The sequence below is a fragment of the Calypte anna genome, chromosome 3 (assembly GCF_003957555.1).
Source record: "Calypte anna isolate BGI_N300 chromosome 3, bCalAnn1_v1.p, whole genome shotgun sequence".
Taxonomy (NCBI): domain Eukaryota; kingdom Metazoa; phylum Chordata; class Aves; order Apodiformes; family Trochilidae; genus Calypte; species Calypte anna.
The window spans coordinates 4,614,142-4,632,561 of NC_044246.1; the positions used below are offsets into that span (position 1 = coordinate 4,614,142).

General features: G+C 43.3%; 1 protein-coding gene across 1 annotated transcript in view; it reads left to right on the forward strand.

Moving 5' to 3' along the window:
- The window catches only part of LOC103539863 (DISC1 scaffold protein), a 100,825-nt gene that overhangs the window by 12,787 nt on the left and 69,618 nt on the right, over nt 1–18,420 (forward strand). The window contains exons 3-4 of the mRNA XM_030446704.1: nt 10,608–10,639; nt 14,549–14,617. Coding sequence (XP_030302564.1) covers nt 10,608–10,639; nt 14,549–14,617 — 101 coding nt within the window. The remainder of the gene's footprint in view (nt 1–10,607; nt 10,640–14,548; nt 14,618–18,420) is intronic.

Below are 18,420 nucleotides of genomic sequence, written 5' to 3' on the forward strand. Positions count from 1 at the left end.
AATCTGTTTCTATTGAACAGCCACAGGCATCTATTAGTAAGTGCAAACTTAAAGTAAAGTAAAATAAAAATACCTCTGGCAGAAATCTGTTTCTATTGAACACCATAGGCATTGTTAGCGAAGTGCAACTTGTATTATTAGCTATTATATATTAACCCAGGGAGGCTGTTGGAAGTAATTGTGGCAGGTAATTGTCTTGATTTCCTAGATGTGAATAGTGGTGATTTACAGGCTCAGAAAAGAAGCTCTTTGAAGAGTGTTTTTATTGATGTGCTCTCTAAGAGGGATGAATGGAGCCAGAGTGCCTGTAGAAGGGAGTTTGGTTTCTGTGTTGCTGTGGAAGAATTAAGAGGAGCCCTGAGGACTGGCTGGCTGGAGTCCTGGTAGCCAAAAAGCTGAGCAGCTGAAAGCAATCATTAAATCAGGGGATGCAGCTGGAGTGGGGTTGGGCTCTTGTTAAATGCACCTGGAGAAGTCTAGAAACTTCTTCACCCTGGTTGCTGAGGGTGTGTGAAACCAGAAGGTTCTTCACCTGGGAAGAGATGGGGTGGTCTGAGAGGACCTGGAGGGTCTGGGAATTCCTATGGGGAAGATTTTTTTTTGGAGGTATGTTGAGGAATGGTTGTCCTGCAGTTTGGGGGGGATGCTGTTAGGGGAAGGATTGGGTTACTGGGGTGGTTACAAAAGGGAGAACCAAAGAGATGGTATTGATTAGGTATGGGAGTGTTTCTGGGGGTTTGAGCACTGTTGGTGGATGGTTAGCACCCTGGGCTGTCTGGCATTAAGTGTTGGCCCATGGAGAAGTTCATTCAAAGGTCCAGAGCAGGCAGCAATTGAAGTCTTTCTGGTTCAGCTGGCTTCTTTGCTTATTTGACAAGAGCAAATGAACAGTGCGGTCAGTGAGAAATAACTGGGGAGCAAGAGGAGAAATGCAGTCAGAGTTGGAAAGGAAGGCAGGGCTGATGGCGAGAAGTGTGAAACATGTGCAGCCTTGGTATCAGCAGAGCTGGGATTGCACCAAAATGAGTAATTCCCAATCCCAGGAGATCTCTTGGGTGAGTGGTGTCCTCCTTCAGGACTGGGATATGGCTGCCTGCTCCTTGGCTGCATTCCTGAGCCTCAGCTGCTTCTGGCAGGCCTGGCTTTCAGCTCTCTGCCTTTGGTCCTCTCAAGTCTTTTGGGGTCTCATCATGTGTGAGGTTTGTGGGGTAACTCTCAGCTCCTTGCCTTTTGCTGAGTAGGCAGCACACTCATGTCCTATGAGTTTGTCACCTCAGGAGTTGTCACCTCAGGAGCAGAGTGATGGAGACACTGCTTCTGCAGCTCTTGGTGGATGTGTTTGGCTTCTAAAGCCCTTAGGGGGCTCTTCTTTGGGGAGGTGTAAGGACTGCTGCTGCCTTTGTGCTTTCTTTTGGCCTTTCTCAAGGTCTCCTCATTCTCCACACTGACTGCCAGCACAGCTCAGTGCTGGAGCATTTGTTAAAATTGTCCTTGTTGCTTTTGCACAGAAAACAGTGGAAACACAATCACCCTGGTTCCTGGCTTTGTGGCCACAGCCATGGGTTACTACTGAGATGTTCTCTTCTTCTTGGGGAAACTGAGGCTTAGTGCTTAGAAAATGCCTGTTGGAATGTGTTTGCGCTAAATGTAAGAGGTCTTGGTAATACCGCACCTGGCTTGGTTCTCTGAGTTATGTTGCTGCACAGAGCTTTGGCTTCTTTTCATGATTGTGCTGTGGTGGTTTTTTTGGTGGTGTATTTCTCATCCTCTCCTGTTTTTCTTGTTGTTCTCCTCCTTAAATGTGGAATTGCTGTTAATATCCCAGAAAAGAGTGACGTTACAATCAGTTGCACCTTGTTGGAGAAGGGGAAAAGGCACTGGTTTTTCTGTAAATTCATTCAGTTTCCTTCTAGATGGAAACTATTCCTTCCCAGAATGTTTATTTTTTGTCATTGCTGGAATTATTTGTGTTGCTGGGGGTTTTTTTTTTGTGTTTTTTTTCCCCTTGTGTTTGGTTTGCTTTGTTGCTTTTTTTGTTTTGTTTTAAATAACTGGCTTGGTCCACACAGAGTGACTTCTATCCCACCTTATTTAGGAATAACTCTGATTTATGGCTAAAAGAGACACACTGGATGCCCATGGCTGTATTCTTGCTGCAGTTCCAGCAGCATCTCTTGCTGGAGTACTTCTATAGCTTGATCATAAGATGATACTGGAATTTGCACTGGTATTTCCATCTCTTTTTTCCTCCACGTGAAAGGAAAAAGTGTGCAGCTGATATCTTGGGTCAGATCCAACCCAATTTCTGAACTTGTGTTTTGTCTCTCTGCCAGCTTTGGGTTAGGATTGCAAAGGGCAATCTTTTATCTTCATCAAAGCTCTCCAAAGGGGAAAAGATGAACAGGGAAGCTCCAGGTCTCTATGGGGATCTGCACTTATCTCCCTGCAGCTCAGCAGCTGACCCTTCTCAGGCTCTAACATCTGAAAGTCTGATGATGCTGAGCAATCTGCTGCCCTGGAGCAAGGATGTGCATGAGCCCTAGCTGTCTGTGGGGCTGTTGAGAGGAGGAGAAGCAATCACTGGTGGGTCCAGCTGAGAATCTTCATCTCACTGCTCCTCGTGGTGATTTATTTATCCACAGTCCTCAGAGTCCACTACTGCAAAACAGCTGCAAGTGCTCACATCCAAAAATTTTCTGGGAGCAGAAGAGTTTCTTGCTGGGGGAGCAGGATAAGGGGTGAGTGCTGCTCATTTGCCTCCCTCCTGCTGCAGGAGGGCTTTGTCCTGTTCATTGCCACATCTGCACTTTGTGTTCCTGCCTGGGAATTTGCAGTTATCTTGTATTTAAGCTGCATCCTGAGGTGCTGTGCTTTCTGCCTGAGGTTTATTGCTCAGCTTTCTTGATGTCTGGAGCTCCAAGCCATCTCCCATCATTGACATTGCATCCTGACAGCCCACCTGGGGCTCTAAGGTAAACTTCCTCCAGCAGGCAAAGGAGGAACATTTGTCCTGGGACTTTTGAATATTGAATTGCCAAAGCTAAAAGCAGTCTGACTCCTCACCCTTGGCAATATAGGAACTGCCACGTTGTTTTATTTCATTATATGTGATCACTACTGAGCTGTTAAGAGAAAATGTACTTTCTATTTCAGTAAACTCAATTCTGGTTTCAGCCTGGTGTGCATCAGATGCTTAATTTGGAACCCTGTCTCTTGGTGAAATTAAAAAATTCAAATCTCCAAGCTGGAGCATGCAAACTGTGCTTGAATTAGAAATTGACTGCTGTCAATGTGCTCTCACACTTCACTTTATTTTTATTTATTTTTTTTAATTCCTCTCTCCCTTCCTTCCCCAGTGAGTTTTATAGTGCTGGGGAGATGATGGGACTGAGCAGAAGAAGTGGGAATCCACATTGTCACTCCAGAGACAAAGTGATGAAGAGGAGTGTGGGGTGTTAAATGGGCCCTTCTTGAAAAGGACTGCCTGTGATGTCACTAATGTCAATAATTACATTCAATCTTTTGGGGGATGCTGTTGTTGGGATGTGACTGCAAGGCCCATTAAGTGTTGGTTCACAAATTTAATTTAGGAATTAAACAAACTTCCCAGTTTCTGTGCAAAATCCTTGCCGCCCTATTCTTGTGTAATATGAAAGCTGATTTCAGGTTTTGACTCAAAGAACCAGGGTGTTTTCTCCACTTCAGACATCTGATGGATTGCTTCTCCAGACTTCAGCACTGAAATTGGGCACAAAAGAGGTTTTTTTGGGTTTTTTCCTCTGGAAGAAAAAAAACCAAACCATAAACCCCAAAAAACTCCTGAAACAAGGTTGGGTTCTGTTGTGAATGTTCTTTGTAGGCTTAAAACTTGTGTGTCCTCCTACAGATAATTTATTCTCACTTATTTAACTGTAAGTTAAAGGGATTTGTGCTGATGGGTTGAAAAGAGATTGGGCTGGCTATTTGTGAGGAATTTTAGTGTCTTCTGTTACTGATCCTGCTGTAGGCACCCAGTGCTGGTACTGCCTTGTTTTCCCAACCCCACTTGTGGTTTCTGCAGGATGTTTGGTTGTCTGTCAGGTGGACTGAAGAGCTGGGTGTAGCCTAAGTGATGACTGAAAAGGTGGTTGATTATATTAAGTGGTTGATTATGTGAATTTGGCAGATCCAGCTAGGATGGGCTGGGTGAAATCCACGGGTTGGTTGTGCTAGGAGGTTTGGAGACTGATTGAGCTCCTCAGATGAATTTTGAATGAGAGATGTAGGAACAGCTGAAGACTGAGATGTGTGAGGAATGTCTGTAACAGGATTATGCCAGAGTTTATTGAAGATCTTGGGCTTCCTTGTATATTTATTTTTTTTAACAATAGCTGACTGGGTGAAAACAAAAATGAAAAGAGCAAGAAATGTCATTTCTGGACCTTATTGTGCCAGCCAAGTGGTCTCACTTTCCTGAGACAACAAGAAGTCACTTGGCTGTTCTAGAGCAAATCTGGCAGCTCCCTTGGCCAGCAAAATGAGTTTCTTTGGGATGCTGCAGGGGTGAGGTTGTGTTGGGTAATTTTCATTCAGCTGGGAGGAAAGCAATTTTCTGTAATAGCCCAAGCCTTGGATCTCAGCTTGCTGGTTTGAAGGTGTTGATTGGATGTCAAATAGACCCTCTCAGTACAACTGCATGCTTTCACAGGCAGGGTAGTTTTGGTATTTTTAAATTTAAAAAGGTCAGAAAGGCAATTTCTGTTCTTTTTTGTGCCATCAAGGTGCTTGGACCCTGATTCAGCATGGCACTTGCTTGAGAAATGAATCTGCTTGTGGGTGTGCTCAGGGTGCTGCTGGATATCTGTGGGTTTGAAAGTGCTAGAAGTACTGAACACAAGTATAACATGGAATGAAAGGGTTCCTTCTCTTATTCCCCCTGATGAAAGAGGTGATTTTTACTGGCATGGGAAGTGTTTTGGTATTTAGCAGCTGATTTTTTTATAGGTACTTTTCACTTTCTTAGCCTTAGGGTAAAACTAGGTTTAAAACACCTTTTTTTCTTAGCTGGTATTGGTATCAGCTAATTTGATTCTTAATCTAGAGAGAGGTGCTGGAGTTTCACCAAATGAGCTGTTGCATTAAAGAGGTAAGTGGCTCAAATGTAACAACTCATTGGGGTGTGCATTATGGGAATGTGGCAATAAAAATACCATTATTTAAACACTGGCTAAGGAAGACCATTCTGGCATTCTAAAATGCACAACTCTTAGAATGTGGTTGGGTTTTTTTGTTTTGGTGTTTTGTTTTTAAATGAATAGGAATTAAGATGCATTTAATGGCTTCAGAGACTGGTTTTGTATGTGATGTCTTGGAAATTTAACAGTTGAATAACTGAACCCAGCCTGCAACTTCAGAAATCCAGGAACTGCTGGTGAGGAACTAATTTGTAAGGGGTATCAAGTAGCTCAGCCATTGCTTGTCTTCTGTGGATATACTGAAAAAGCTGAATGGGATCTTTGTGTTTTCAGAGTTATAAAATTCTGTATTAAAAGTAACTTTGTTTGGAGAGCTTGCTTGCATAAAGAGATGGTGCTGGTTTTAGATGTGCTGCCTTGAGGTCAGTGCCATCTTATTGGGAATATTTTGTGGTAACTTTGGAGTTCAGCAAATGGGTCAAAATAAAATTAATTAGGAATCTGCAAGTTTTCATGTATTTTGATGTAGGAACTGAATGGTTGTTGTAGTTTCAGATGAGTAATCCTAGAATGCAGGAGGGCTCTGCAGAGGGACCTGGACAGACTGGAGAGTTGGGCTGATCCAACGGATGAGGTTCAACACGGCCAAGTGCCGGGTCCTGCACTTTGGCCACAACAACCCCATGGGGAGCTCCAGGCTGGGCACAGAGTGGTTGGAGAGCAGCCAGACAGAGAGGGACCTGGGAGTCTGGATTGACAGGAAGGTGACCATGAGCCAGCAGTGTGCCCAGGTGGCCAAGAAGGCCAATGGCATCCTGGGCTGGCTCAGGAAGAGCGTGGCCAGCAGGTCCAGGGAAGGGATTCTGCCCCTGTGCTCAGCTCTGGGGAGGCCACAGCTTGAGTCCTCTGTCCAGTTCTGGGCCCCTCAGCCCTCAGGAAGGTGATTGAGGTGCTGGAGCAGGTCCAAAGAGGGCAACCAGGCTGGTGAAGGGATCCAGCACAAGTGCTGAGGAAGGCTGAGGAGCTGGGGGTGTTGAGGCTGGAGAAGAGGAGGCTCAGGGAGACCTCATCACTCTCTCCAACTCCCTGGAAGGAGGTTGGAGCCAGGGGGGGTTTGGGCTCTTTTCCCAGGCAACTCTCAGCAAGACAAGAGGGCACAAAAGGTCTCAAGTTGTGCCAGGGGAGGTTTAGGTTGGAGATGAGAAAGAATTCTTTCTGGAGAGGGTGATCAGGCATTGGAATGGGCTGCCCAGGGAAGTAGTGGATTCTCCGTGTCTGGAGATATTTCCAAAGAGCCTGGATGTGGCACTGAGTGCCATGGGCTGGGAACTGCAGCGGGAGTGGATCAAGGGTTGGACTTGATGATCTCTGAGGTCCCTTCCAACCCAGTCGATTCTAGGATTCTATGAAAGGCTTCTTTAAATGGTGTTTAAGGGCTTCTTTAACTACAGAATTGACTTAGAGCAGTGCTTTGAATATGACCAAGTATCTTCTCCTCAATGCCAAAGTTACCTCCCAGAAATGCTCTGAAGGTGACTTTGTATCTATAACACTAGTGCCATAGAGGTTTCAGATAGTCTGAACTCTCTACTTCATGTAAGATACCAATTTAGGTACAAATTTAATCAGTTTGCAGCATTATGGATTATGTTTTGAAAGCGAAGCAGGGAAAGAATTGCTGCAGAGTTTTGTATGCTCTGTGAGAATCTAGTGGGGTTTGCAAAGATGTCGGGAGTTACACCACTCATCACAATGCTGTGCTAGAGATGTGAGCAAAAACCTGAACTCCAGTTCTGTGGCTGAAAGCCAGACTGATGATCTTTAATAAGCCAGATGACTGTTCTGCTGACCTTCAGCATCAGGCTGGCTACAAGAGAAGGTGCTCTTTCATCTGGGAGCATTGTGTGGCTCTCTGGCTTCATCTCTCCTCCCTATCTTCCTAAAGATGAGAGCATTGCTTGCATTCCTTGCTGTAGAGCACGAGCTTCTTCTCTTTCCTTGGCTGGTTGGTCTTTAGGGAATGACCATCAGGAAAGAGTTTTTTTGATCCAAGAGCTGTCCATCCGCTCACTTGATGCAAATATCAAATGCTTTGGCCAGCTGAAGCCTTATTAATTACCTTAATTAAATTTGGTGTTTAAAGAGCTTTATCATCTGTCTGCTTAGAAATTCATAGGTATTCAGTGAGATCTTTTAAATGATTTTAATTAAAAAACTTTCTGTAGTTTACAGCTCTAGGCTTTGACAAGCATTGTAAAGGAATCAAGTATATTCAGGCTTAGAGAGGCTTTCTGCATGATTGATTGTTCTGCTCAGGCAAATTAGGCCACTTTTTTGCATAACTAAAAGAATTAAATTCCAAATAACTTTTTTCCCCTTTACTTCAAGAGCAGTTTGTATTGTTAGACTTATTTAAATTACTCCAGGACAGCATTTCACTGATTTTTAAGGCTGATGGACTTGGTGACATTTTCTTTCTGATTTTCTGTGATGCTTTTTCCTCTGACAAAGAGACCATCAGGAGACATGAGTACATTGCGTTTATGGTGATGGGAAGTAAAATACAAGAACTTAATTGCAGTCCATGGTGAGATGTGCCAATACTTCTAGTACATGAAAAAAAAAATGTTTGTTAAAGGGTATTTGGAGAAGATAGAGTGAATGAAAAAGTCTCCTGGAAGTTGTAGTGCTTAAATGTTTGTTCAGATCATGTGCACATCTGTCAGTGTGAAAGTGGAAGATGTAAACTCAGTTGTGATTAGAGGTGAATTAAGTATATTGCATGTAAAATGTTTTTCTGTCTGAAACTTGTGGTTTTGTTAGAGCTCTGTGTGAGCAGGAGAATATTTCTAACACCTGAGATGCTGGCGATTGATTCTGTTTGATTCTTGAGGGTGTGATTCAGCTTGGATTCCCTTGGAAGGTATTCTGGCAAATAGGCCTGGTCAGTTTTTGTTACAAAATGCATGATCATAGAATCTGAATCGACTGGTTGGAAGGACTCAGAGATCATCAGTCCAACCCTTGATCCATCCTGCTGCAGTTCCCAGCCCATGGCACTCAGTGCCATCCAGGCTCTTTTGAAATATCTCCAGACACGGAGAATCCACTACTTCCCTGGGCAGCCCATTCCAATACTGATCACCTCTCCAGAAAGAAATTCTTTTCATCTCCAACCTAAACCCTGGCACAACTTGAGACCTTTTGTGCCCTCTTGTCTTGCTGAGAGTTGCCTGGGAAAAGAGCCAACCCCCCCTGGCTCCAACCTCCTTTCAGGAGTTGGAGAGAGTGATGAGGTCTCCCTGAGCTCCTCTTCTCCAGCCTCAACCCCCAGCTCCCTCAGCCCTTCCTCACAGCACTTGTGCTGGATCCTTCACAGCGCTCCTTGCTTCTCTGGACCTGCCCAGCCCTCAATCTCCTTCCTGAGCTGAGGGGCCCAGAACGGACACAGGACTCAAGCTGTGGCCTCACCAGGGCTGAGCACAGGGGCAGAATCCTTCCTGGACCTGCTGGCCACGCTGTTCCTGACCGCCCAGGATGCCATTGGCCTTGGCACCTGGGCACATGCTGGCTCATGTTCCATGATGGTGCAGAGTTTCCATCACTAATCTTTCACCACTATTTTTTTTCTACAGAACACACACAACCCAAAGATACAACAGTCTAATCTATTACTTGTATGTTCCTTGCAGGTTCTTAGTTCTTTCTATTCTGCAAGCAGCAAACTTGTCTTTTCATCTCTTCAGTAAGGCATATGTGGGAAATAGAGGCTGAGCAGAGGCCCTTAACAATATTATACTGCAGTAATTCTGGCAAGCATACAGTGGCATTGGTTTTCTAGAGTGATGGTCCTGCACACAGAACTTTTCCTTTACTTTTACATTTTGGCTAATTGGCAGTGCAGTAAATCTAAATGAAACTTTAAAAAAAAGGAATTTACAGCCCCAGATTGTTACAGGGTTGAACCTGTTTTGCAGGAGGATTTGCAGCACTTGCTTTGTATTAATGAAGCATGGAAATGGATGCAAGAAAATGAACAGGAGCAGCAACAGGTTATGTGCAGAACTTGTGAGTCTGGTTCTTGTCTTTTTGATGCAGATTTAGTCTTGCCCTGATGTGCTTCTAGGTCTAAAAAATAATTCTGGATAAGAGACTTAAACAAGGTGTGAGCTTCAGTGTGCTGCCAAGCAAATGAAAATGAAGATGTATAGGGTATTTCTATGAATAGGAAGATGATGTGATTGATCATACCATGTCCTGATGAATGTGACTGTGTTAGTGAGTTCACTTAAAGCAGGTGTAAACTCTTCAGAAAGGGAATGAATACACAAAGCATTCCCTGGCAAAACTGTTCTCTACCTGCAGTATGGTCAGTGTCTTGTTTTGTCCAAAATGGAAACCTGTCTGCTTTATGACATTCTGAAAGAATTCTTTTCAGCTGCTACAATGTGTTAGCCTTAAAAAAAAAATAAATACAGCAACTCTTAATAATTTTCTTTTCCCTCCCCCAGGATCATGAAGAGCATTAATGACTGCAGGCTCTTTCCTAAAAGAAACTGGAATAAGGATACATGAGGCCAGAAGCTCCGGGGCAGAGAGAGTGTCAGTCCCTGGGTGCTTCCAAGCCATTCAGCCAGAAGAACTCAACGATGGCCAGCACTGTGGGACTTTGAGGACTGCCTCAAACACAGAGTGCCAAAAAAACTTGGAATTCTTCCACTGCAGCTCAGTTGCAAACAGTGCAGTAGTTCCCTTCTGATGGGGTAACAGCCTTTGCTCCTGCTGGAAATATGCCAGGAAGCTGCAAAAATCTTGCATGTTGCAAGAAGCAGGTCAGAAAACCCAGGGATAGGGATTTATCTGCTGCAGCACAGCAGGGAGAGGTTTCTGCTGGATGCTGTTCAGAGCAGAAAACCCCAGCACTGGAGTGAGCAAGCCCCCAGCCATGCTTGGTTTTGATGGACAGAAGTGAATAATAACTGTGATATCAAACCAGAGAAGTTGTTCTCATTTTGGTGGGGCAAGTGTAGCTTTAGTTCAAGCTTCAGCTTCATACAGCTCTCCTGGACTTGGCTTCTGGAGTGAGGAATGCTGAAGGCAAATAGCTGCCAAGGCAGAGGAATTCCTTCTGCAGCCCAGCACATGGAAAATGTGCAGATGCCCAAGGGGGCCCAGACTCCTGACACTTAGAAGCTTTGCATTGCTCTCCAAGCCAGAGAATATTTGGAGTATGAAAATGAAGCCCAGCAAATTCTAAACTCCAGGATTGTGAGATTATCTCCTCTCAGACACAGATGCAGCATGTTCCTGTTCTACAGATTCTTGGATGCAGCATCTGCTGGTTCTTCTGTCACCTCGGGCTATGAAAGCAGCTTTACTGTTAGTGACCACAACTGGATTCTGTGATGAAAAAATATGAGCCAGTGTTTGCAGGACTGCCTGCTTGCAACCGCAGTGCATTAAAGGTTAGTGACACCTCTTCAGCTTTCAGTCCTCCCCAGCTTCTCAAATATTTGTCTGCCAAGTCAAAGCTGATTAGGAGTTGGGGTGGCTTGTGGCTTAGTTTTAAGGTTACAGCAGCACTCTGAGTGAGAAAGTGAAGAACTGGTTTGTTTTTGTGTTTTAAAAAAAAAAAGTGATGATGTTGCAGTACCTGATTGCTGTGTTCTTCTGAAACTGGATCCTCTTCTGATGTATCACACATCAGGTTCCCAGTTCAACTCTCTTCTTTCCCAGTTGGCTTTTGTCTGCGGTTGATTGTGTAGTATAAGGTTTTGGGGTGGTGAAGAGCAGTGTTCTGAAGCACTGTTTAACAGCATGAAACTTGGTAATTAAGTGTTTAAGTCTAGCCAAAGATTTCTTGTAGTGAGGTACCTCTGAGAATAGTTTCTAGCAGGTGGTGCTCTTCCTGCATGAAGAAAAAATATGGGTCAGGTTCCACTCTAACTTAAACTGGGAATTAAACCTTTTTTTCCCTTCCAACCCCAGAGAAGTACTGGGCTGTGAATTAGGAATTCTTTTTGCATGTGTGTACCCACATGTGTACCTGCCTCTTACACACTCTCATTCACTGTGTTCCTTGTAGAGAGGTTCAGAAGCTTTAAGAGCATTAGTTCTGGTTTCTACACATTTTGGGATGGCAGCATTAGCATCAGGGGGAACCATTCTGACTTTACTTGCAGTAAGGAGCCAAATTTTGCTTTATTGCAGGGGCAGTAACCCAGAGAGGTGGGCACGATGATTCAGATTTGTTCAAGGTGCACAAAGTGGATGATGTGTTTTTTCTGTGGTGGCTTTTTTCCTTTTTCTTCCTAGTGTCTCACCAGTGCCTGAGTTTGAGACACTTCAGAAACCCAGGTTCTTTTGACTTCTCAGACATCCTTGCTGAGATGCACTGTTATCTTTAGCCTGGTAAAACTTTTTGGGAGGCTTTGCACAATTCTGCTGTCTGGGTGAGACAAAATGTCAAACTTGGTCTTACTTGACTTTCAAACATCTCACCTGGATTTATGATGCTCTCTGGTACTGACTTATGTAGAGGATGCATTTCAGATTCAAACTAGGTTCTTCTTTACAGACGTCACACATTGTGGAGCAGTTTCTTTGGCTTCTTCCTGGAATGACATGCCCAGAGTCTGGGATGGTTGGGGAATAATCAAAATATATTTGGAATATGCACTAATGAAAATTGGAAAGTGCCTGCTTTTCAGGATGGAATTGATAGGCACAATGGAGACATTGCAGTTAATTCTGTGTTATTAATTCATTGAATGTAGACTTGGGGATTGATGTCCTTAGATGTCTTTGCTCTTGGCTCTCAAATGTGTGTTTTATGTTGAAGCTATTGTAAAAATAATGAGCAAATTTTAAACTTTCCAGGAAGGAACAAAACAACTGTAGTCAAGAAGAGGACAATACCAAAGTTCATAGAATCCTAGAATCATAGAATTGGCTGGGTGGAAGGGACCTCAGAGATCATCAAGTCAACCCTTGATTCCACTCCGCTGCAGTTCCCAGCCATGGCACTCAGTGCCACATCCCAGGCTCTTTGGAAATATCTCCAGACACGGAGAATCACTACTTCCCTGGCAGCCATTCCAATGCCTGATCACCCTCTCCAAAGAAATTCTTTCTCATCTCCAACCTAAACCTCCCTGGCACAACTTGAGACCTTTTGTGCCCTCTTGTCTTGCTGAGAGTTGCCTGGGAAAGAGCCCAACCCCCCCTGGCTCCAACTCTTTCAGGGAGTTGAGAGAGTGATGAGGTCCCCCTGAGCCTCCTCTTCTCAGCCCTCAACACCCCAGCTCCCTCAGCCCTTCCTCCGCATTGTGCTGGATCCCTTCACGCCTCCTTGCTCTTCTCGGACCTGCTCCAGCACCAATCTCCTTCCTGAGGGGCTGAGGGCCCAGAACTGGACAGAGGACTCAAGCTGCGGCCTCCCAGAGCTGAGCACAGGGCAGAATCCCTTCCCTGGACCTGCTGGCCGATGTTCCTGATCCAGCCAGGATGCCATTGGCTTCTTGCTACCTGGGCACACTGCTGGCTCATGGTCACTTTCCTGGCAATCCTAAGTTGTTAAAATGATTCTTTTCCTGTACGTATTAAAGGAAAAAAATGGTAATCCATGATACAGGTTTAGGATATGCCAGGGTGAAGCAGCTCTTTTATTAGTTGAGCTCCACACATCTTACCAAAGCAATTGGTCAGTTTGCTGGGGGTTTGTCTGGGCTGTGGTACCCAAGCAGACTTGGAATATCTTCCACTCTGAGCAGATGATGGATAACCACTGCAACAGCAGCAGCTGTGATCTTCCTGTAGATGGTTGTTATACATCACATATATGAAAAAAGTGTCATTTGAATCATTCCTACTGCAGGCTGCTTTAAAATTCTATCAAAAGTATGGCACAGAACACAGAAATATTTATGGTGAGGATTCAGAGCTCTTCCCTTCAGTATGGTTCACTTTCATCAGCCTCAGAGAATAGATGGGAGTTTCAGGATGTGAAATACAAAATAAACAAAGCCTTGAGAAAAAAGGAAGTATATACAATGTTTTTTGTTTGGTTTTGTTTTCCTGTGGGCATCCTATAGCCTATTAAGCAAGCATGTTTTGATTCTTTTCCAGCTTTATTATTTGCAGTTTCTTCTCTGATTAGTTCACTCCCACACAATATATAGAAGGGATACCACTAATTTAAATGTCTTGCCAGATTGTGTGTTCATTGTGCAGTCCCAATAACTGGTTCTGTGAAGTTGTTGGGCATAATTTCCCTATACAATTTAGTTTTAAATAGATTTATATAGGGAAGAGTTTAAAGGAGGAGCTAAATCTTTTTAAATGCAGATTGTCTAAAATACTGATTTTTCTTGTGTTGGGAACCACTTTCCAAGCATTTTCAGGCTTTGGGCTGTCAGGATATATGCTGCTTCCTTTTCCAGCCTTACCTTTTTCCCAGGGCTTAATAATGGCTTGTTGGCCTTTTGTTGCCTCCCTTCTGGCCACATCTAACAGTGAAAACTTATCCTGGCTTTTGATGCAGACATGGCCTGACAAGTTTTCAGTACATGTGAACTTGTCCGACCTTCATGTTACTAAAGAGAAGCAGGAATTTTTGAAATATTATTTATATATATTTATAGTAAAATATATTTTATTTTCATATATATATTTATATTTAGTAGATTTTCTTTTTGGCTGGGGAAGAACACTCTCTATGTAACACAGGGGTTCTTTGTCTGACTTTTTCCCCTCCCTCAAGTATTTGCAGGTGTATGTTTCTGAAAATGCAAATGTGAATGTTAGGTAGATGAGCCTAAATTTTATCTTAAGGAAACTTTATTGGCTGGATGTGAACACAATTATTTTAGTGCTCTAGCATGAGTTTACCTGTTCCAAAATATCCATACTGTATTTCTCTTACCTTGCAGTAGAAAAAGTGGTTTGCAAATGGGAATTCTGCAGGTTTTAATGAAAAAATTGGGCAAAGAATTGTTAGAATGGACACAAGAACACACTTATTGACTGCAGTATGATCAGGTACAGATGTCATGCTGACAGAAGCCTCTAACAATCCTTCCTTTGCTTTAGCCAAATGTGAACAATACCCTGCAATCATGATCTTTGCTTTTCAAGAAATACCATTTGTTGTTCTCTCTATGTGTTTGGACTAAAGCCTTGCTTGGCTCCTGTAGCTGCAGTTCAGCTGACTTCCTAACAGGTCTCTCCACTTTACAATGTTGGGCTGGGCTCTCAAACTTGTGCCATTCTAGTGGTGTGTAATCCATTAAATTATATTATATAGAGGTTAATAGTTTAAACAGATTCAAATGCAGCTTCTTTCATAATATACTTTTTTTTTTCTCTTTGCATAGGTAAAATCCTTGATCTTACAGCTTCAGAGGCTTCAGGAAAAGCAATAGAGGAAGATGACTATGATAGAGGTGAGATCTTTTCCCCTAGCTCCCATTGCATCATTCTGCTTTTTTTATTTCCTTTCCCCCTTCCTTTTTAATTTTATTTGCTACGTGGTGGTGGTTAGATGTAGAAACAGAGTTCCATGAACTGTACTGTTTTCTTTTGGATGTCAGGAAACAAATTAAAGGAAGAAGTAGGTCAGCAGCAGGTAGCAACAGTTTTTATTTTCTTGAGCCACACGACCATGTGGGAAGGTTGAAATCCAAATATCCACCATCTGGATCTGCTCTTTTGAAGCAGCATGACTTGAAAAAAATGCAGAAATGAATGAAAGCTTTGAGAGAAAAGGACAGGCACTGGCTGCTGACGGAGTATGATGTTGCTTGCCACATTTAGTCATGGTGCTACAGCAGGGCTCAAACACAGAAATGAGGTCAGTAGCTATATAAAGTGAAAGATATTGTCCGTGGGATTAACTTGATGTCCACTGACTTGAATCAAAACCAGCTAGAGACTCTGGTGGTGATGGAGCTGCTGAAATCTCTCTCTTTTTGAAGTGCTTTTCCTTTCAAATGCCTTGGAGCTTGTGTTAAGCTCTGTTTGTGTGCATGTTCATGATTAAAGCATCTATTAACAGACACCTCTGGTTTCTTACTGTTTCTTGTTATGGTGAGTCTGTGTTCAGGTGCTCATATTTTGTTAGTCTTGAGGTTCTAGATGAATTCCTTCCATCTGGATGTAGCTTCAGTTGGAAGCCTTGCAAACATTTCAGTACAGTCTGGTTACTTCAGAGAGAGACAAAGGAAAAAGACAGTTCTTTCCTGACAGGGTTTTGTTTTGTTTGTTTTTATTCTCAGCCTTTAGGCAGTGTTCAGATTTGTGGTTTGCCTTTTAAAACTAATGTGTGAAGCTTTGCAATTTTACCATGGCTCTGCACCCCTGCTCCCAAAGGTGTATCCCAAAATGATTAAATGTGCTTTAATGGTGTCTAAGGAGTCAGTGTGCAACCCTTTTGCAGGAATGGTTCTGTCAGCCCCTTAAAGGCTTCCCTATATGTAGGAGAAAAGCCTGGTACTGTCACAAGTCATTCTTTTAGTGTGGCATCTGCCAGTGGAGAAAACCTTGGGTGCTAAAAGTTGAGGATGAGTTTAATCTCTGTTAAATAGACATTATTGATTTGTATGCTTTATATCTGTAACACTCATAATTCTTTAAGTGCTTGTGGGTTGAGTTGGAGACTTCCCCACAGTTGTGTACTCAAGTGTGCATGGTTCCCACTGGTTCCAGCTGGGATTTCTGGGCAGCCAGCCACTCCATCAGCAGTGTTTTGTATTTGGGTGTGATGCCATGAAGTTGGTGACCACAGTGGAAAATTATGACTTGATTAACCTTGCACAGAAAACTCTTGTGTAGTTTACCCAGGTGCTAGTCCTGAATCTTCCAAATATCCACCTTGTGCCTTCCAGATATCCACTTGTGCCTTCCAGATATCCACTTGTGCCTTCCAGATATCCACTTGTGCCTTCCAGATATCCATCTTGTGTCTTCCAAGTATCCATCTTGTGTCTTCCAAGTATCCATCTTGTGTCTTCCAAGTATCCATCTTGTGTCTTCCAAATACCCATCTTGTGTCTTCCAAATATCCTTTATCTTCCAAAGAGGACCATCTTTCTGTTGACCAGCATTTTATCAAGTACCCTTTGCAGTTTCCACCCCAGTTATCAGACAGGTAGCACCAAGGCCAATTCAAAGAGTCTTTTATTAATTTCCTTGGGAAAATGGCACAGCATAGAGAGCAAAAGTGGCAGCTGTACAAAGCTGGAGAGGAGCATTCCCATGTGTTTTGTTTCCCTGTGACAGGTCTGGCTTATTTGGCAGAGAGAATTATGGGCATAGGTACTGAGGTGCTGCTTGAGAGCCTTTGCATGCCTTGAGTTTCTCCATCCCTTGTGAAAACAGGAGCTCTACTTTCACACAATGTTCTCAGAAAATGCCATGCTCCATCCATCCATGTGAACACGCATCCTTAATTTTACAAATTCCTCATTTTTGAGTCCTTGACCCACTTTCTCTCATCCTGGTGTTTGTTCCTCTTCTGATACAACTGTTTTTGGTGTCTGCTTTTAATTATTTGATGATACCTCATCTGACTTCCCTGGTTTTCCTTTTGTGAAGGATGGCAGTGTAACTCCAGGCAAAGACTGGGAAGGTGCAGTGCTGCAAGAATTAAACCTCTGACCTCCCCTCCTCCTCCTCTTCCAGGAGCAAGCTTCCCACCCCCACATTTAGAGCTATGTTGATGCTCCTGGTGGAGAACAAAGTCTTGCCTGGTGTGAAGTGAAGTTTGAAATCTTATTAAAGAGCTTACAGATTGGCCTGGTACCAATTTCTGTTCGAGTGAAATCTGTAATTAGGCAGCTTTAAAGAGATCTTATTGGCAATATTGCTAGCAGGGAATGGAATTGCTAAATGTGCAGAGCTGTGATTTGGGCATAAATGGAAATATCAGGGAGTGGGAGCAAACTGACACAGTGTATGCAGAGGCTGAGGACATTTTAACAAGAATGCTAAAAAAGAAAATAACTGTCAGGGACTTCACTTTGAGTATAGTCTGTGAAGTGTAGAACTTTTCCACCAGAGATTGTGGCAGTGCTGGTGTGGTGGTAGCAGCGGGTTTTGTGAATTCGGGAGTGCTGCAGGGGCAGGGAGATCTGGTCTGATGTGTGTAGCTGTGAGATGCCCTGAGGGTGGAAGACTTGAGAAAAGAGGAAGGAGAGTAGGAGTAAGGGTGCTGTGCTCCTGACTAGAAAAAAAATGTCATTAAAAAACTTGTAAATACACCCAGTTAATATTGTGTGCAGCTCTGTTGTTGCTTCAGTGGTAGAAGGTTTTCTCCAAACAAGAATTTGAGATTTTTCTGACTGCAACTTTCTAAGAGCCATTCAGCCTTGCAGAGGGGGCTTGGTTTGAAGAGCAGTTCAGTGGAGAGAGATGTGTTAGCACTTCAAACTCCTCTGAATGCTCAGGGATGATTTCTGCTGCACTGCTGACACTGCAAACTGAGCAGCTCCAGAGCTTTTGAAAGGAACTATAATTTTATAGTAACTTTTGAAATGTAAGTTGTTCCCCTACAGAGAGGGAAGTGAAGCACTGTGATTCCCATCATAGCAATGAGACTAAGGAATGGCACAGAAATGGAGGCAAGTTTTTCCCACCCCAAACCAAGAGAAAGGAGCTTTTTGCATGAGTCAGGAATAAGGATATGTTTGTTTTTCCTCACAGAAACACAGATCAGATGCTTGCTGCCTGGGTCTGTTAGAGAAACACATATTTTCCAGGTACATGTTAATGAATTAGCATTTATTTCCTGAAGAGATGATGACTTTCTTTTTTAAGGAATATCTGGAACCACAACCTTCAAGCAATTACAGTTTCTTCCTTTACTTTGTGGCAGTGCCAAGTGTCTCTCTCTGAGAGAGCTTTGGGGCTGCTTGGGCAGAGTCCCCCTCCCTCCTGTCCCATCTTAGTGATAGTCTGTGAGAGGTCACCAAGCAGGATGCTGCCAGCCCTACAGGATGCTCTCTCTTCATTGTGTAGCAACCATGGGTGGTGTCAAATGGTTCCTTAGCTATGAAATATCTGTGTAAATGCATAGTCAAGGAGAGAAATCTGCTCAGTCCTGGTTTAATTTTATCTAGGAAGCTTTAATATTTACATGTTTCTTGCTCATCCTGTGGATGTGATGAAATACCAGGAAATGGCTTATTTGTTCTGTATTTACTTGTGTCTCCTCTTGATGGCCACATTACTGTATCTTTTCAAAGGTACA